This window comes from Fundulus heteroclitus, chromosome 20, assembly GCF_011125445.2.
Source record: "Fundulus heteroclitus isolate FHET01 chromosome 20, MU-UCD_Fhet_4.1, whole genome shotgun sequence".
NCBI classification, from domain to species: Eukaryota; Metazoa; Chordata; class Actinopteri; order Cyprinodontiformes; family Fundulidae; genus Fundulus; species Fundulus heteroclitus.
In genome coordinates this window covers 27,403,590-27,424,712 of record NC_046380.1, presented here as the reverse complement: position 1 = coordinate 27,424,712, position 21,123 = coordinate 27,403,590, and the positions used below count along the sequence as shown (strand labels likewise).

The following is a 21,123-nucleotide window of genomic DNA, read 5'->3' as shown; positions in this document are numbered from 1 at the left end:
GAAGGGGGGAAAAGCAAGTATGCCCATGGGCCCAATAAGGGGATAGATTTAAACCTGCATAAAAGTTTACAACAAAATATCAAAGCAAATAGAAAATCTGATCATGTTCTTTCAGTGACAAAATAAAACTAAAGGCAATTTGATTAACTTTAGAAAAAATCTTAACAGCTTTAAAATGAAGTAATTGTCAATAGAAAAAGATCAGTTAGTTTTGGGTACAACAGGGTGTGGTACTTGGACTAATTCTGTTAAATATTTCTACTTGGTAAAATTATTAGACAGCATGGCATAAGAAAATAGAAAAACGGACCATTTTGTTTTGCTCCATAAGTGACAAACTATATTTAAATGGAGTTTTGAATGAAAATGCTCACTGGATAATCTGTTTTAAATGAAAACTATTCCTCAGGAACCAGACTTAGGGAGAACCACGGGGTTCTGTGCTTTAGTAAATTGTGTTTGTGTGTTTTGACTTTGTAAGACTGAAAATAGGATAAGAAAAAACCAATAGAGAAACTGAACATGACATGTGGCAACTTATTTTGTAGACCAGCTCGAATGCTATGTAGTTTTACAATAGATCAGGAATTGTTGTTATGCAATAACTGACTAACTTATTGCAGAGATAGTAACTTGTTATTTGTGCCTTTTGTTGGTGAGCTCAAAACTGGACAACTTACATTAAGTTGCAGTCAAATTTTTACATTAACAAAATTATGTTCATAATGCGTCAGCTGAACCAGTACAGAATGTAAGTGAACACATTTCATTTTTTATTTACATACAAATTAGTGGGGGAAAAAATGAGAAATGCAAATGTAACAAAAAACAAAAAGAGAACTTGCCGCATGCATGTGATGCCTTGAAGGTTATTTTTGGAGGGGCAGATTTTATCTTAAACAAATATTGATTTCTGACTAAATACTAACAATTTTTTTTAAAAAACTGAATGACATGTTCTAGGGGTGACAAACTTTATCTAAAATGATTTTGACTTTACAAAAAGGACAAGCTAGGAGCTTTATAATCAACCATCAATAAATCTGTCTCACACATCGGGATCAGCTATGGCATACCTCAGGGTTCAGTGCTAGAGTCAGTTTCTTTCTTTCTTTCTTTAATGTATATTTCCACCAAAATCATAAGACCCAATAAGGAAATACTGATCACTTATGGTGTTTTATGGGTTTTGTTTTATGACTGATATCTAAAATGAGTTGTACTACTAGCCAGGCATTCTGGAAAAATCATCTAAAATGTAGTTTCCAGAGTATTTGGCTTGTAATTTTAACCCTCTTACATTAGTTCAATTAATTTGAAGGCCACTTGTAAAAAAAAAAAAGTGCAATGATTCGTTTCGCCTTTCCCAAGATAACCTGAAAAAAAGAAAGAAACAAAAACTGAAAAAGCAGCGCACAAATCAGAGAGGCTACCAAATTCCGCGTTGTAGATGGATGGGTAAACCCCGTTTTACTGAAAGTTTTATGATCTCTAGTGAAAACCTCACGGTGAACCTGTGTGAGTGACGCGCGCCCCCGACGCTCCGAAATGCAGCGCGCGCTCCTCATTAAATGCTCTTGATCCCTCGCGCCACCACAACAGATTTGTCACGGGCCGCGAGCCGAGTTTACATTCAGCGCACGGAGTGACAACACTCAGCTGCCAAACGCACACAATCACGGCGAGGAGCGCGGCGTAATGGCGTCTGTGAGCGTGGTGGGGCAGCAGCCCGGTCCGCACATACTGGACTCGGAACCGCAGGTCCTGCTCTTCAAACTCTCCGGCACCAAGAAGAAAATCACGCTGCCGAGGAGGAAGTCTTCCTGGGAGAAGATGATGCTCGCCAGGAGCGGCGGAGAGAGCTGCTCGGACCCTGCTGAGGAGGAGCCGCGCAGTCACCCGGCTTTCCGGCGTCCAGGACCAGCTGGAGGGATGGTGCCCGCTGGAGGATGCGGTGCCACGGCCGGCCTCGCTGCGCCACGTAGCCCCGCGCAGGATGGAGATGCGGTCAGCCGCGGCGGCGTGGCCCCGGGGATGACCGGGCACATCACCAATGGCTACGTGAACTGTGACTCAAACCAAAACACGGGTTGTCCACGGGGGGGCTCGCCGGAGGAGCCTGGAGTCCGTGCCATGCCGAGCGGAACGAGTCGACCGAGAAGAGAACACCGGCACCGCGACGCGTCGCACGGCAGACGCGGCTCCCGGAATGGAGACGGTCACAGCGGACACCAGAGCGTCTCCTCCCCCGGAGCGCGCCGCGGGTTGCCGCTGGAGCGGCTCACGCAGGGCAAGACCGGGGTGGTGAAGCTGGCGCGCGCAGAGCCCCACCGCAGGGAGGCCTGGTCCATCTTCCCCCGGGAAATGGACCCCCGCGTGAGGGCGGAGAGAGGCGAAGGACACCGGTTCGAGACCAAGCCGGTGAAGCAGGACTGGTGCGACGCGTGCAGCAGGCAGATCACAGCGCAGGGACTCAAGTGTCAAAGTGAGTAAAGCAGAGAAATTATCTTTTAGTCGTAGCTGGAAATCGTTTCTTCTGCACGTGATTATATCAGGAATGCATTTTAGTTCACGTTCAAAGCTGCGACTGTCTGGTTCACTATGGCGTCTTGGGGTGAAGCAGGGCATCTGCAGCAAGGGGAGAAACTCCGGCATATGTTTGGGCGCAGAGGCGGCCCAGGTTAGTGAGTGGGCCCCATTACAGAATTTGATTTGGGCCCCAATGCTGTGGGGCCCAAATCAAATTATTAAACAAATTAGTTGTTTAATAAACACCTGTTAGTTGTTTATTAAATAACTAACAGGTGTTTTCCCTGACTGACTAGTAACACATAACTCACTTTTCTTATTAGTCCGTAGTTATTCTCCGTGAAATGCATCTCTGTCAAACACAGAAGTGGCGGCCCGAGTGATTTACCCGGCGACAACAAATCGTGAACGCCGGCCGTCGTCGTCAGTCCCATTTTAGGGCGGCACAGTTACACATCTTCTGTGCCTCGGTAACATTTCCTCATTGAACTCTGCCAAGCACTGTTTGGAAAAAATGAGATCGCGTTGGGAAGCGAGCTATGTGCTGGAAAAGCTCAAAACATTTAGGAAACATTGCATGTATACTTATCATAATCAGACCGTGTTTCAACTCTAAATGGGAAAAGGCTGGTAGTTTTACAAAATTATTGTTTTTTCATTGTGAAGCCTGTGATTTATTCCATGAACTAAGTGGTAGGAAACGTGCTATCTAGACTTATGTTTATGAAGGATAACAAAGTCACATAACTAAAGTAGGTATATATATATATATATATATATATATATATATATATATATATATATATATATATATATATATATATATATATATATATATATATATATGTATGTGTGTGTGTGTGTGTGTGTGTGTATGTTTGTGTAATTACTTGGATCTTAAACAAATCCAGATGTTAAATTTCAAAGAATTTTAAATTCATTAAAAGAAGTGTAACTACAGACGTAACGCTTTTAGAAAAGTTATTGGGTGTAAATGGACGTGCACATTTTGTGGGGCCCCCTGCTGGCCTGGGGGTCTAGGAGGAGGGTCGTTAAGCACCAGCTTAGCTCGTTTATGCCTTGGCCCGGCTCTGCTTGTCCTCAAAAAACACGGCGCATGTGGATTTAAGAGCGAGCTAAGAGTGTCGGCGAAGGACGTATCCAATCATATTACTGCACCGCACCGAGGCAGAAACCTTCAGTGTAAATCCCTTTATCTCGTCCTGCCAGCTTTCCCCTCCCAGTGTTCCCACTCTCACCAGAAAGAAAGCGGGGGACCGAGAGGGGAGCTCATGCTGCAGAGAGATGTTTTTTCTACAGCTGCAGTCAGCAGCAAGAAAACGTCCAACCCAAAAACATGTTTAGGTTTACGGTGTGTTTACTGACTGGAATAATAAAAAGATTTATTAGCTCAAATAGGAAAGCCCTGTCTGATGAATTGACACGTTGTCATAATCATCATAAAAAGCCCACTCTGAAAAGGGGAAACCCTGCTTTCATTACTTTTTCTTTCTTTCTTTCTTTCTTTCTTTCTTTCTTTCTTTCTTTCTTTCTTTCTTTAAGGCAGACCACTGCTTCGTTTTCACACCTCCCCTCTCTCCTTAAGGGACAGGGGAAAGGTTCAGCAGGGCTAAACTGACCTGGTCAAGAGTTTGCATGTTTACACGTAAACACGCCGCCTGCTGTTTTGCTGCGAAACACTAAACTCAGCCGTGCGACTGTATATGTGAATGACATGTGTGTAAACGTGTGGCTGCTGAGCAAGCACGGGCGTCAGCAACGCTCTGACAGGGAGGCTGCGTCTGCAGAGCAGTGTGGGAGAAACCCAAACTGAAGGTGATGGAAGCAGGGAGGGGGAGAATAAAGAGCGCGCACGGAATAAAGAAGCAGGATATGGGGTGGGGGAAAAGTTGAAGAACGCAATAGGATAAAGACTTGTCTTTTCAGTGGAGAAAGGAGACTAAAGGCTAAGTGGCTGCTGGGTTCCAAGGAAACGCGTAGCCAAACTGATGGGAATGAAGAGAGAGATGAAGGACGTTCGTGAGGAGAAGCCTAACTGGGGATGCGGGAAAGAAAAAGGCCACGCGTCGGTCCGGCACTGCAGAGAGCTGTCTGATTTAGTGCGCTATCAGCAGCGGCTCGCTGGAGCAAGAGCAGAGATTACTGGAGCATTAATCACGCCGAGGGCGACACGGACACACAGTTTCTGTTACAGTAGAACAAACTGGTGGATCAGAGGGGCTACAGTGCTCTGCGGAAGAGTTGGCATTTCGTCACGTTAAGGCCATTTTATGTGATAGACCAACACAAAGGAAGTGCATCATTATAAGGTGCAGGGAAAATCCTTCAGGATTGTCAAACGCCCCTAACCCGTCATTCGAATACCTCTAAATAAAATCCAGTTTGCAGCTAGGAGTCGGCCGATTGGTAAATAGAGTCCAGCTGGGTGTGATTGACTCTCAGTATGAATTACATCGGTTCTGTGAAGGCCTCAGAGGTCTGGTAGAGAACGTTAGAGAGCAAGCAGCTTTATAAAGAACAAGCAACACAGCAAACGGGGCAGCAAGAAAGTTCCGGAGAAGTGTAAAAGCAAGGCTAGCTTATAAAACAATAATCCCAAGATATGAACGTCTGAAACAGAAAGTTATTATTCCGGTGCCTCTCAACAAATCTGGGCTTAAAGGGGCCTGGTCATGTACTTTGACTTCATGAATTTCTATCCCAGTAGCTCTCTCTGGCTGCATACAAAGGTTTCACGGTTAAATTATCGAACGTCGTTGGCTTATCGTGTTTTATTTCTGTGTTTTACTCTTTGTTTTTGCTCTGTTTGTTAGTAAACAAAGCAGTTTCGTGTGTTGTTTACCATAGCAACTGCACGTGAGCGGATGTACGATATCGCGGTACGAGTAAACAAGGAGAGGCGATGGAGCCGAGCGAGTCCGCAACGCCCCGGCGGAGGCGCGGAAAGAAAGAGGTCTGATGGCTTTTACAGTAACTGCGTCGATTGACGCCATCTTGCTTGCTGATAGTTGTGCAGTGCTGCCGGCAGACGGCACAACCGTGTTGATACTTTTAAGGTTCATTTAAGGCTCTGAAAGGACTAAGTAAACACTATCAGGATGTTTTTTGGTGTATGCAGTTTTATTTGAAGATGAATATATGTTTTTTTTGGGGTTTTCTTATGGTTGACATACATGACTAGGCGAGAAGAAGGTATGAAAACGCCTCCAGAGGTATGAACGCGCGTAGAAGGCACAGCAGCCGGGCTCTGCTGCCAGTGAAAGTTTGCTTCAAGCGTCATCAGAGGTGAGAAGGTTGCAGCGTCCTGGGCGTAACAATACAAAGTCAGTCATTTCAGGGTCCGCTCAGCGAAGAAAAGCAAACAGAAGCGGCAAAATAGAAGCAGCACACGTGGACATGCACCGTACTCGCCTTTCAACCGCTCCCGTCAAATAACAGGGGGACGAGAGACGGAGATTTGCAACCGTCAACATTATTCTGCGTCTTTGTCTTTGGCCACTTTGCTCTGTCGGCATTTCTCGGATTTATCGGCCGGCCTCCCTCGGTTCGCTGCAGCCCGGCTGCAGATGAAGCCCACAGAGGCGGTCCCAGTGGGACTGGCTGTGGCCTTGCCCTCCAGAGGAATCTGTCAGGCTAACCTCTGCGCCCGGCCTCGGCTCGTCCCTGCACTTTCCTACCACTCCGCTGCCGCCTTTCATCTTCCTGGGTTTTGTTTTTAGCTTTTTTTTTTTTTTTTTACTTTCATTCCTCATCTTGACAGTTAGATGAGAGTGTCATGGGTGATATAATGTTCCCACATAAAACATGCACACACAAAAACTGCACCGTGTGTTATACTGGGCTGTAACCGGGCAAAGAAAATAAATAGTCAGCAGAGCCCATAGGTTTTACTGCCATGATGTATGTTGTAGAACCAAAAGGCGGAGACAAAGCAGGTAGACTGACGTTGAAGAGAAACATTTTAGCTCTAAAAACTGAACAGAACAAGAACAAGGCAGCAACAATGCAAAGTCCAGGGCAATCTATGGATGCAGGAATGACTGTTTGAGTTAGTGACCAGGCATGACGAGAGGAAGAAAAATAAACTGAAAGACGATCCATTCAAACTTTGGGTTGCTCTTTTATGCCAACCTCTTAAACATGAGTTTAAACAATAAGTATACATTTATTTCTCCTGGTTTGAAGGTAAAGCTGATAATTTCTGAGTATAAATAATAAACCAAATTCTATCTATCTATCTATCTATCTATCTATCTATCTATCTATCTATCTATCTATCTATCTATCTATCTATCTATCTATCTATCTATCTATCTATCTATCTATCTATCTATCTATCTATCTATCTATCTATCTATCTATCTATCTATCTATCTATCTATCTATCATTTATTTTATTTTTTTAAATTGTACATTACACCAAGATTTCATCAATTAATGTTCTGATCTCCATCTGGGCTAAATTCTGGACTCTTATGAAATACGACTTATCATTTCGATAAGGCTGTACGGTGGATCCATTGTTAGTCCAAGGACATGAATTATGAATACATGAACACATTTTGATATTTGGTGTTTCTCCAAATGCATTAAAAAGTCTCATGTTTAATAGTTAATATGCAAAAATTCTATTTATATATGTTAAATGACTTCTTATCTGGGTTCATTCATTTAAGATGTCATTGTGTGTTTTCTTGATTAAATTTGCTAATTCTTCCTCATCGTGGAGAATTAAGTGGGAACAGTCTGGGAATGGCAGCCCTAATCCCAGCTCTGAGTGTCTCCTGTCTAGGATTACATCCCAGGAGTGGAGCCGTTGGGATAACAGACAGCCAGATGTCAGATTAATATGTGATTAAATGTTTTCCCGGGTCTCATACTGCTGTGGATCCAGTGCTTTGACTCGCTGCGTTTGGTGGTCTCCTTTGTTCTGTCTCATGCTTCTGCACAGTTACAACTTAAACCTCATGTGAGCCCTGGGTTAACCACGGGGTTTAGCGCTCAAACAGCAGAGGAAGACACGTAATGATCAGTCATGTCTTGAAAACATGCAATAAGAGTTTGTCAGTGGATAATCAAGTATGATTATATATATTTTTCCCTGATGCCATATGAACTACGTAGTAGCCATATTTAAAGACATTCCAGACTGCAAAAGTATTTTTAAACAGTGGGTACACTGTCTGTGGCAAAAAAGTCTTCGTTCAAAATCATTACATATTCAGTTCACTGTCTAAACCCTGCTGCACCAAAATAAATGAGAACGGCATTTCTCTATTAATATTTCCATGACCCATGGTCACATAGACGTCTGTTAAAAGATAGATTGTAGCAGCTCCTATTTTACGCACTGTATAGGCGCATTGCTATTTCTGTAGTGCAATGGTTTGTTTAATGTTTTTCTTTTAGGACTTTATGGCCCAACTAGCCTTTTGCTGCATCCCAATTTCATCAGAAGCAACCAACTTAACTATGTTAAAGTTTTAAGTATGAAAAACTAGGGCTGGACAATAATTCAATAACAATACATATCGATCAATAGACGTATATCGACGATAGAAAAAAGGGTCAATAAAAAGTTCAACAGAATAAAGGTTTTCCTTCCTTATGCGTTTTAGCCATGTAGGTTAATATTACAGTCATTACATCCTTCCAACCAATCACAAACACAGACCCAGGAATGCTGTCACCAAGCCCCGCCCCTTCAAAGAGTTCAGAGAGCAGATGTTTTTTTTCTTTTTTGGTAAAAAGTGGGTTGAATAAAGGGTTGAGTTTGAATTCAGTGTTTATGTGTTCTGTATATAAAAATAGGTTGCTAAGCAACAGCATAAAATGTCCAGGGCTGCACTTAAAATATATGGTTTGAATTTGTTGATAATTATATATTAATTATATTGATATAGAACATATTGATTTCTATTTTATCGATGAAAAACTGTTGGGTTTGTCCCGACTAACCATTAGCAATAATAGATAACGTTGCATTTCTTTGCATTGTTGCAAAACATTACAGAAACTTGATTATGTATAGGTTCTGTATGGCATCATGAGTTGATGAGTTATATACTACACACAGTCATTTACATTCTCGACATTTTTCCTTGCAAATCGAAGAACCAGAGGAGCTTTGCAGTTGTTGTGCACAGTGACTAAGCAGTAGTGGGAAAAAACAATAGTGTGTTCCTCTGCATTTTCTGTATTGAACAAATGCATGTATAACATACCCAACATTGCAGTGGCAAGACTCACTGAATGACATACAAGCCATAATAAGTCCCAAGAAACAGCGTTATCTTGCAGCTATCACTGCCTTTCATGCATGTGACAGCCATGTTGGATTTTGAGCTTGTTTTACATTCCATTCACCTTACAGGTCAGAACCTAGATCCGGTGTTGACTTCAAACTTCACGTTGTTCCAGCTGCAATTCATTTCATTTTCGTTTTCTGAAATGATGATAAAGTCAGGATCCGATCTTCCCTCGCAGATAAAGTTTCTTTCTTTAAATTGAACGTTTTTGCCTAGGTTTTCCTCCACCCTTATTTGCAGATTTTCTTTATGGTTTCTAGTGTCCTGTCTGTGGGAAAAGGTCAAGAACTGGGAGGTCAGAGGCCTTTGAAACTGTTAAACAACAAATAAAACCAGCCAATAACTCTTATACGTCTTATACTCTCGAATACCACTCAAAATTGATCATCGACACACACACATTCTTTTTTAAATACTTACTGAGGACCGTGCCTTGACTTCCATTGACTTCCATTCATTTTCAGCCCTTTCTATGGCCTAACCCCAACCCTAACCCAGACAGGTAGCGAGGACCAAAGAAAGGTCCTCACTTTAAGAGTAAAATGGGCGAAAAATTTCTCACTGAACTACAAGTATGCACACACACATGCACTACAGCTCCTCGATGGTTCCCTGCCTTTTGTAAACTTCATGACATTCCAGATATCTCTTTAGGGAACTTTCAGCATAATTTCCTTAAACCCCATCACCTCCTGATCCAACCGCTTCCTTTGGTTCACACAGTGCGGGCCTTGTTTCAAGAACCTGCTCGACCGTCGCACGCTCAGAAATCCCCACTCGAAGGGAAACATGGGAGGGGGGGGGGTTGTTAAACGGCACGTAACCCTCATGTGTAGGAAAACTAAAAGACAACACACATCAGGCCAAACATTCTTTCGCCGATTGTATCATTCAGTCAAAGTCGATTACGTGATAAGCCTACTGTGTTTTACTTTTGCATGGCCACATTTACAGTAATGTTCAAAGGCATTCTAGCTCAAAGTAACAAACAATTGTAAAGTGGAGATCTTCTGAAGTAAAATCTTAGAACGTTTGCGTTTGTGTTCAGCCTATAAATCAAACCTAGTGCGGCCAATGGCCTTCAGAAGTCAATTATTAGGTGTAGTCCAGCTGTGGGTGATTTTATCTTGGAATAAATGCAGCTGTTCTGTGAAGAGGTCCAACGTCATAAAGACCAAGGAACACATCAGGCAGGTCAGGGAGGAAATTGTGGAGAAGTTTAAAGCAGGGTTAGTAGGTCATAAAACAACACCCCTACCTTTGGGCTTCCCACAGAGCACTGGCCCATCATCTGAAAATGGTGAGATCATGGAGGCAAAACATTACAGACACAGCCAAGAGGAAAATGGTACCTCTGGAGGAGCTGCGGAGATCCTGTTGACAGGACAACTCTTAGTCGTATATTTAACAAACCTGTTTTTTATGGATTAGAGGCAAGAAGAACTCCACATACATGGTTCTACATGGTACCGTCCACTGAAAGGCAGCCAGGAGAAGCTCTGTTTAAAGGTTGTCCCAAGCCACTGTGAGACGCCATGGTGTGGGGAGGCTTTTCTTTAGGGACAGAAAACCTGGTCCTCTAGCAGGACTGTGACCCTAAACATTCAGGTGTTAGAATGGCCTTGTCAAGATCTACAGATCCAAACCCGACCGTGAATTTGTTCACGGTAGAGTTGACTGACATTTCTGTCTTTAGGTGGGCTGGTAGAGACGTGCACCTAATTGCAGGGAAATGTGTTTCTGCAAAGTACAAATGAGTGACACGCTTTTGTGGATTTTTGCCTTAAAAAAAAGCAAAAATTCACAGTGAAGCATTACATTCTGTTGGTCCGTCCAATAAAATCCTGGTTAAATCCGTAGATTTGTGGGGTTGTTGCTTTATAAAATGCGGAAACGTTCACGGGGTAAGAATACCTTTACAAGTTACCGTAGAGAGATTTAGAGCGCGCATAAAATCCATGTTTTGGACTCTCCTCACTGCATCTCTTGTGCTGTCTGCATTGGAGAACAGTGGCGACTTTCAATGAAGTTATTTTTAGGTTGCCCTTGGCTGGTTGCTGTTCTGAGGACTGCAGAGGTGTCTTGCACCAGAAATAGCAGAGTTCGCTCTCCAGATTAAGGACCCCCACCCCCCCCCCCCACCACCACCAAAAAAATAAATAAAAAATGATGCATCACATCCTCTGCAACAGGTACGCAGTATTGGACAGCAGTGATTATGTCATGACACCCGTGAATCGGAGCACATCCTCCGCTTTCTTCTGGCTCAGAAGTGGGACAGGATAACAACTCTGCAGCTCTTCTTCGTTCCCGTTCACAGAGCATATTAATAACCGGCGTGCCGCGCGTCATTACCAGCCCACACGCAGGCTTCAGGTGGTGCGTCCGCTTCGCACAGGCGGGACGTGCCGCTGCTGTGGGGCGACGGAGAATGGCTGACTCACTTCCCCCCCAGTGAGGAGACTGAAAAGAGGCAGAGGAGAGGAGGCAGCGTCAGTGACGGCTATCGTTGGGGCTTGGAGAGGAGTGTTTGTATTTGGGGGTCTCTGTCTCTTTAAGCCGGCTGGTTGGTACTGCAGAGTGTGTGGGTGCTGCAGTAGACACAGAGAGAGAGGATGAGGGAGCAGTGGTAACGGCAGGACGAGAGGGGAGCAAGTTATCCGGCGCAGATTCGGGTCTCGCGTCCCCGCGCTCAGGTGTGAGGCGCACTGTTCAGGAGGTGGGAGTATAGGGGAGGCTGTGGGGAGAACAGGTGGGGGGGTGGCAGAGCGCGAGGAGAGGGGGCTGTTTATTCGGAGCGTGGCACCGGTGGCAGAGTGGCTCCGCTGGGATGGCAGAGGGGGGCAATGGGTGGGCTGGCGCTGGGGCAGCCCGCAGAGGGACAGGGTCAGCAGGCGACAGGACAGAAGGTCCAGCGACGGCTACACGCACCGGACGGCGCCCACCGGATGGTGCCGCCATGCTCCATCCATGGCACAGATAGCACCTCTCCGCCCGGGGCAGGAGGAGGGAAATGGGGGGGTGGGGGTAGGGTCGGGGCGAGTTGAAGCGGTGGGGAGGACTTTTCTCGGCCAGGTGTCCCTGTGTCTGGAGGAAGTCAAGGGGGACTCAGAAGGGGAGGCTGGGAGCGCCTGCTTCGGTCCGGTGTCGCGGCGGCTGGGCCGGCTGCTGAAGAGGCTGCCCAAGTCTCGCTCCTGGAGCGACAGCTTGAGGATCCTGCGCAGATCGTCGTCTAACGGATCTCTGCTTACCAATTCAGGTACGACAAGGCCCAATAAATCTCTGCTCAGGTTTGTCGTGGCGAGAAGCGGACTCAGTGGTTTTGAGAGAAGAGGAAAAGTTGATGAGTGGACAAGTTAAGCTGGGCTGGCCTCAGAGGCCGGCTGCAGGCCAAAATATTTCTGTTTTGTGTCGACCTTTCTGTCCATCATTGTACAGCAATGCCCTGAAGCCCTGTTAGCCTTTGTCTCTGACCCACTATTGATGGATCTAGTCCTGACGCTTTTTGTCTACGAGAGGAGGGCACCCGTGCTCCTGTTTGGTGCCAAAAATGCTACAATCCAATAAATATCTCATTTGTAAAATAAATATTTATTTATGTGAATAATTGAATAAAATATTTAAATGAAATTATCTCTAATTGCCTAAGTTGTGAGCAGTCCAGTATAAATGTAGACAAATGTAAAAATCCACATTCATATATTTTTTATATTAATAATTATGATTTTCATCAAGCATTTGCGTCATGGTCCTGTGCTGCAACACATGATGAATTTATATGATCTGTCAGCGTTTGCCATCACAGTCGATAGACGGGGTTAATTTGTAGGGGCCCATTTGACGACCCATAGTGACTAGTGACCGGCATAGGAAGCAGAAGAAATATTCATTTAACAAAATGACATAAAAAAGATTTCTGCATTGAATTATTTATTTGTAGGTTTAAAAATGTTGACCCATTTAAATATTTATTTATGTATTTGATGTAGTTCTTTCCAGCTGTGTTGAAGTTACCGCATGTAGAAATATTTCACTAATATTTCACTATTTGATTGCATGTTTTTTTTAACCATCATGAGGATCCAGGCTGCAGTCTGGCTGGGCCTCACAATAACCAAGTGAAGCAGGTCAGCTGACAGCTCTAGCTGCTTTTGCCGCTCCAGAAAGTCGCCATCTCACTCAGACATATCCAAAACACATTTTCAGTTTGTTCCTCCTAAAATCCTCTCTAAGCGAATAATGATATTGATTTACTTCTGTGTGGCAGAAATTTGAGAAAGGATGGAGCCTGCGATAGGCTGCGCAGCATCGATTTTTCCCCATGTTTTACCCAAATAAAGGCCTGAGCTAATGTGCTTTTTTTTTTTTTTTTTTTTTAGAGGGCGATGAATACATGATGTAAGATTAGCCCGAACTGCAGCTGGGGTAGAAAGAGACAGGGAGCGACAAATGGCTGGGTGCTGCTTCAGCTTCACTGATTCCCCCATAGAGAATCTTTAAAAACAAAAAAGGGGGCTGCAGCTCTTTTATTGTCTGTGTCTGTTTGACCTCCTGTGTAAGCGTGATAAGACCTTGACCAAACATGACCCGGGGAGCACTTCTTCACCACCAGCTCTCAACCTGAGTGACGTCATTCTGCAGCCTTCAAAGCCTGAGAAGGAGCATCACCAGCGCAGCCTCACTGCAGACTGATAAGGGCTATTTATAGACAACGTTCCCTGGAAGGAAACCCAGTTAATCCCTTTAAAGAATAAACCGGGACGAACCGGGCCCTTCACTTCCTGAGTACTTTATTTCATTGGGATTTCTGCATATCGAGTGCTTACAGACACAATCGGGGTTTACTGTGCAGCGTGCGGAGAAAGTCAGGGGTTACTTAGTGTGAGAAAGTAATCCCTGTGATCTCATTAGATGCTAACAATCAGGATAAGATTGTTAGCATCTAATGAGATCAGCAAGACTGACACACACACACACTATGGTTTGTGACATGCAAGCAGAGACGTTTCTCCTGGAGCTAAATTGGTTTGTTGCGGGACACACAGTAGTTGAGAGGTTATCTTTAGTTGGGTTTCTTCCTGCTGTATGGTTAGGCTGTGTGCCGGCTTTAGGGTGAACTTTACCCGTCTACATAGTATCCTCTAGATTCAAAGCGTTAACAGTGAGTCTACAATGGAGCTCAAGCAAAACTGTCCCAACCTTAAGACTGAGGTTAAACCTTTACAGAGAGTTACCAAGAGTGGGGCTTACTGCATTTATGTAGCGATCATCATGTTTATTTTGTCACTGAAGATTCACCAAAAACAATCAGCTGTTGGGAAGACTTGGCCTGTTTTCAGCTTGGTTTCTGCTTTGTGAAGCCCAGGACCACACCATACGAGGCCCACCAGGTCCCATTGACAACAACACTCTTTCCATCTTGTAGATGGAGCGTGTGAGGAAGACTCAAAGTTTGAGATATCTTTTTTATATTGCTGAAGCGTGTAAGATTAAATCAGGAGAAACACAAAGATATAACAAAGGATTTAGAAGAAAATGTATTTTCCACCATGTTAGGACATGTCTGAGGCCCATTCAGGCTCAAAGAGAGAGAGCGAGAGAGAGCAAGACTTTCAGCAGGTAACAGGAAGGCTGAATGAAGTACATCAAACATTCTTTATCCGTTTTCATTCATGTCATGGAACACGCTGGATTTAAAAAGTGTTGGCCGCTTTTTTCAAAATTTAAGTTAAGGATATACTCACAGAGGTCGCTGTTTTAGTAATGCTAGCAGGGCTAACCAACCTAATTGCTAATACAAGAGGCTAAAGATTCATCAGTGCTCCTAATATAGCAGGAAGGCTAGAAAGCATATTTTGATACTGTCTTTATATCTTATTTCATACATTATTTGTTTAGTAGAAATTCTGATTGTTGAGTCTCTTGTTGATAATACTGGTAAAGTCTGTGTAAATATCCCCAAAGTAAATTAACCTTTTAGCACCAGCAGTGAGCTTTTGAGATTTATTCCTTACCACCCTTCTGTCCATGCACAGAGGGAGAGGGGAGATGAACACTGGTCCTCATCTAACCCTGTTTGTCACCGTTAAGGTTGTAGATGTTCTGATAATAGCTGATAATTGCTCTGAAAAGGGCAAGCGGCTACGTTTCATGGCTAAAAGTGGCCAACACACACTTGACTGACGTGATCTCTTGTCTTTCCTATTTTGAAGGGTGACTGAGAGAAATGTATCCGTGTTAATGGACACCTGATTAAAAGTTAAAGTAAATGCTGATTTTAAAATTAATTGTGGTACCATAATTCTTAATATGTGATTTTCCTCCCCCTCTGAGTAATATACTCAAATAAAAAGTGGGATTTTTCAAAAATTTCTCAGTGTGCACTTATGCTACTGCATTGAAAGATTACTTTGATTTTAAATATCTGTAACAGACACACCAATATGTGTAAAAACGGTCAGACCTATCGGTTTGGCCGTGTTATTGCATAAAGTAAAGGATCTACACACAGGCATGCTGGAGGATGTTGAGGAAATAACTGAAAATGTTCAAATGGAGAGTCCAGACTGTACTGAAATCTAACTACAGGTAGCTCAGAGTGTGACGCAGAACACGGACCACGAGAGGAGAGGACTTGTTTACAGACCCAGTGAAACACAGGGAACTAACACGAGGATCTAATTAGCAATAAACATCACAAAGAAATTTGGGGCCTGGGAAAAACAAAACAAAACCGGCAGGACACAAAACAACACAAGAATGACTCAGAATGTAAAAAACCAAAACAGCAGAGGACAAAACGTACAAAGAACCGACTGAAATCATAGAAACCACGACACCAGAGTCCCCACATCATGACAGGCCAAGTTGTCCCTGACTTCTGTCTTCAGCTTCTGGTCTCTGCTGACTCGTTTAATCTGTCCCAAAGCAGGAAAGGTAAAGAAATACTGATGTACATGACTAACTTTGTGGCCCATAACATACCTGCAGTCCACCCACTGGACCATTGTTCCTGTCTCTTGTCAGCTGGGTAGGCCATGAAAAGGTCATGTTTGTTTGAGTTACGCCTTTTCAGCACAGAATCACACAAGTAACAGTATTTTTATGATCTACCGGAGCCGATGGCGTTTCTTCAGGTTTAATGGAGATGGTTTATTTGTCCAGGCCACTCCTTATCCAAGTGGAAGCTAAAAAGATGTAAGACTCATGTAACAAAATAATTGCACAAATAAAACATATCTCACTTTACTGTTCCCATCTGCAGATTGGAAACGTTAGCAATTTAATTTAATCTTTTTGGGGGCTTAATTACTAATCCTTTATCTAAAAGGTAAGGAGCTGAATTTCTGATCAAGTGTTTCTTTTACATTGATTTGTACTTAGAGGATGTAATTTTTCTTTGATAAGCCACATCGTGACTTAAGTTTTAGTCCCACTCATTGTTTTATTTGCTTTATGAGTTGCTGACAGATAACCAGTAGATCAGGGTATTCGTCTTTCTAAAATGTCAAACTCAATATTCAATACCATTTTCGATACTGCTTAACATTTTTTTTTAAGACACAGGGTTATTTCTGGTTAAGAGCACAACATTATTATTTAATAATTGACAAACTTTACTTTAGGGCATAACCAATAAGTAGAGGAACCATTGAGCCCTGGTTTAGAGAAATATATAATTTGTCACTTCCTTTTTTGGCAAAACGGTCAACCAAATAACACATATCCTTTATGGAAGTACGAACTTTTGATTCAGTCATGCAGTTATTTTATTTTTGTTTTATTCTAATTGCTCATATTTAGTTAGCCACTGTGTGCTTCCATTTGTCTGTCAATTTGCTGGTGATACAATTAAATGTGACTACTCGGGGACAAATAAAGAATCATTCTAAACTAAAATAAATGTATTTCAAAACATACATGCATCTGGTGCATACAAAATAAAAAAATTTTACACTGTAAACAATGATCCGGTCTGTGCAATGTATTCAGCAGCAGCCCTGTACCATTTCTGTCTTTCAGCATTGCCTCTCTATTTATTATCCAACTGAGCCGTCAGCTGCTTGGTGTTTTTCTTCTGCGTTGGTTCATACCACAGTAGAACAGAGTGTTGTGAGGTTTGGAACTGCGCACCTAGGAAGCGCATCTTTGTTTAGGATCTCAGACTGAAGGAACCCTGTTGTTGAGCCGGCGGTGCTGATGAAGCTAATTCTCAAGTTGATAGCAATAGCGTACCTTTACTACTTACCTTTACAATAGCTTAGGTTTACTACTACGCTGTTGTTGCTCTTTTTTATGATGTTTTCAAACACCAATGTCTTACCATTAGCATAAGCATATAGCATTACCTTAGAAGGTTGGTGTTGCAGACTTTATGATGCTTTCAAACATCAATGTTTTAGCATTAGCATATAGCATTAGCTTGCAGGTAGGATGTAGCATTGTTAAGCGTTTTGTTTTTTCTTGTCTGCCTCATAGGGAAAATTCCTGCAAACAACCCTTCTGTGTTTGTCTTGTTGATAAAAAGGCTGAGGGTATCTGTTATTGTAGCGCTTCTACTGGGCAAATGGGAATGGGTCAGTTTTTCATCAATGTTGACAAAATGAGTACCTTTGAATAATTAGTTTGTTTTGTTAGTATCGATAGTATCGAGGTGTTGATTATTTGGACAACCCAACGGTAGATTAACAAACTCTTATATTCAATAACTAGCAAGGACCAGTTCGCTGTTTCTGGCCTTTTAAACCCTCTTAAATTGAGGTGTAAACTGATTCTGGTTAAAATGCAATCAAAGCTCTGACATTCCAATTGATTTAATTTTTACAAACACAATAAGGGGAGCACCAATCACAAACTGAGCTTTAAATAATCTGTATTCAGTGTAGAAAAATCTAGTCCAAATTGACTGCTGGAAATAGGCACCAGCCTCATCCCACCCACCCCCGCGAACCTGCACAGAAAAGCTGGTACAGAAAATGGATGGATGGATGGATGGATGGATGGACATTTGAAATGAGAGCTGATCTAAATTGGTTTAGATGTCAAAAAGGGAAGTGAAAAAGCCCTTTACTACACCGCCATGGCAGAAGTCAACTTCACTATTTTCTTGTTTCATGAGCTGTGAAAGATGGTTGAACCCAAGGGGGGAATTTTTTTTCCAGATATATTTTTAGTTAAAAGCCATATTTCTGAATCTGAATGGCACAAACATATAGTTGTGGCTATATGTGGCTTTTTTTTTTTTTTCAATTTCATTATTATTAATGATGGATACTTATTGTTGCTCATGGATATATAGTTAATAACGAATCAGAGCACAGTTTTTTTGCTTATTGTGCATTTTGGGATCATGTGTATTTGCACAGATGAAGATGTAAATAGTGAAGAAGAAGACAGACTCATCGGTGTCAAATATGAAGCTACCGTCTGCATAAACGAACACAGATGTTGGTGGGAAGGGGGTCAGATTTGATGTAGCTTGGGGATTAGATGTGTGTGGTTATGTCTGGCAGGTCATCACATTAAGGGATTTTTCTGTAAATGTGTTTGTGTGTTTGCAAAAGGATCAGAGATGCATCCGATGTATGTTTGAAAATGGAAACACGATATGTTATAGTATGTTCATAGGGATGAAAAACAGGAGCCTGAGAAGCATGATGTGTCTGTGTGTACAATTAAAACACAGGACAACATGAATAATGACTCCAAATCAGTTGTGATCAGATCAGACTAGTTAAACCTCCCCCCCAAAGACCCCCTAAGCTGCTTTCAGGTCCTTCTAAGTCCTCAGAGCTTCCTTTAGATTCATTAGAGACGGTGTTAGCATCCCTGCCCCTTACGTTAAAGCTATCTAACCCCACGACCTCTTCACTCTGAACCAGACATGGAGTAAATACAATAAATCCCCCCCCCGCCCTTTATTCCCCCTCTCTATCTGCTGCCATGCAGACATCCTCTTTAACCTCCGAGACACTGCTTATCTGTCCCACACCCACTGTCTCGCAGAAACAGAAAAACAACCACCCACATCCCCACATCTCGTAATTCCTGTCTCAGCCCAGTTTGTGATCGCGTGCACTGATGTTTTAGGTTGCTGCAGATTAGGCTGGATCTCAAGGCGTCATGGGAGAGTGAAGAAAAAGAGCAACATTTCAGAATCCACACGAAAAGACACTGCGTCCTGCGTGGGGAAGGCGGAGTGTCCTGTTTCCCCATCTTCCACCTGCTTATCGACCTCTGCCGCAGTGGAAGTTAACACCGCCTCCACAAATGGATGTTTGCATAGCGCATGTCTGAGCTCCTCTCCTCTCCTGTCCTCCGCTGCACTGATGCAGATCCCCGGAGACGTGCCTTTCTCCATCGCGCCTCTCTGCGTCCGCGCCCTGCGTCCATCCGTCGTGGCGAGGACAGTTAGGAGCTAAAAAACCCCGCGTCTTTCTTCCCGCAAAGCAGAAACAAGTCAGACCGGTCCAGCAGAGCGACACGCAGCAGCGGAGTCAACATTCATGTTGGGGCAACATACACTGGTTCTTGGCATCAACACTCTGCAGGAGGACTGGATGCTAATGATTGTTTATGGATGGACTTCATTGCAGTTCCTGTGCAACCTGTCTTACCTACACTGCACCATGTTGGAGAGAAATAAAATATACCTTACATTTTTAAGATAGTGATGACAGGATTGAGCAGTAACTGAGTAGGAGCTGCTCCATAGTGTCATGGTGAAGAAAGACTCAAAAGGGTTACTAGCTACTAGAGAGACTCCAGATTCATCGGCTCATCTATGCCTGTATGCTTGTCTCCTCCCCTATGGGCATGGCATATTCATCATATCTAAGCCAGTATGGTCCAATATTAACCCCCATTTATCAAGTCATGAACCGAGAAATCCCTTCCAGCTCATAGTAAATGGTATGTACTTGTATAGTACTTTGTCAAGTTCTAAGGACCCCAAAGGGATGAACACTACATTCAGTCATTCACTCACACGCTGACGGTGGTGAGATACATTGTAGCTGCCCTGGGCCAGACTGGCAAAGCGGTGGCCACCATATAATCGGCTCCACCGGGCCCTCTGAACACCACCAGCAGGCAAAGCGGGTGAAGTGTCTTGCCCAAGGATACAACAACTTGTAGAGCAGACAAAAAACTAAGTGTTGGCATCTTCTCATCGTGGTGAACAATGAGCTATAAGGAGTGAAACTCTTTGCAACTCTGTCTATGCTTGTACCCTTGCCTGTGGTTATGGCCTAAAGAATGAGATCCTGAAAAGAAGAGGCTGAAATCAGCTTCCTCCATCAATTGCAGGACAGAGTCCTCCAACGGGTACTCGAAGTAGGGCTACTGCTCCTCTTCGTCACAAGGAGTCTGTTGAGCTAGTCAGGTCTTCTGATCAGAATACATCCTTGTCGTCTCTTCTGGGGTTTTTCCAGGTATCTCTCATTGGTAGGAGACCCCGGGGTAGACCCAGGACTCACTGAAGGGATTGCATATACCATCTGACCTGGCTGTAGCAGTGTAAAGGAACGGCTGGGTGTGCCTCCTAGCTTCACATTCCAACCAACGATAAGCGGAAGACGATTGTTGGATGAATTGATTTTCAAGGGGACATTCAGTAATCCTATTAGCGAAGTGATCGACTACCAGGAAGCCATCTTCAATTCTGAGGGGGATTTCCTTCCCAAAAAACACAAGTAAAAATGTGGAGTAAAAAGTTGTCCTTTTTCCAGTCAGTTCTAAACATATCAATGAATTCCTGTAAGTGAGTCTGAAATTCCAGTTTAGGGAACTTCTCCATCTGGCAGGGGGTTTAACTGTGAAATTTCCACAGAAGCAAAACGGGAAACCCCCCCCCACAGCTAGATTCAACAAACTGTACTCAACAACTATCGCTCAAAAAGTTGCACAAAAAGACCGCCCTAATCGCTGACTCCATCTTACTTCTCCTATTTCATGTTGTTTCACTTTTATTTTTCTCTCTGCCTGTGCGGGTGTCATCATACCGTGACGGTCTCAATCCCCTCCGGACCATCTGCTTGGGTTTTTCCTCCTGTTCATTCATGGTACTCTGGAGTACGACATAGAAATATGTTCATACCGCCATTACAAACAAGCATGCAACCCTTTAAAGCTCACTTTAAAGGTTTGAACTGAAGCCAACGACAGCAGAATCAGTCGGAGGCCTTCCAGTCGCAGGTCGTTCCGTCAACAGTCACAGGAATGTTAGATGTGGAGGTGATCCCAGTGTGTGATGCAACTGGAATAT

General features: G+C 43.4%; 1 protein-coding gene across 2 annotated transcripts in view; it reads left to right on the top strand.

Annotated features, from left to right (window-relative positions):
- The first annotated feature begins 1,452 nt into the window (after positions 1 to 1,452).
- rassf5 (Ras association domain family member 5) overlaps positions 1,453 to 21,123 on the top strand; it is a 42,408-nt gene continuing 22,737 nt past the window's right edge. The window contains exon 1 of one of the 2 annotated variants that reach the window (XM_036151886.1): positions 1,453 to 2,485. In XM_036151886.1, coding sequence (XP_036007779.1) covers positions 1,699 to 2,485 — 787 coding nt within the window. In that variant the 5' untranslated portion in view covers positions 1,453 to 1,698. Of the gene's footprint in view, positions 2,486 to 11,473; positions 12,118 to 21,123 lie in introns of those variants that run through there. The other variant, XM_036151887.1, reaches the window with a different exon arrangement.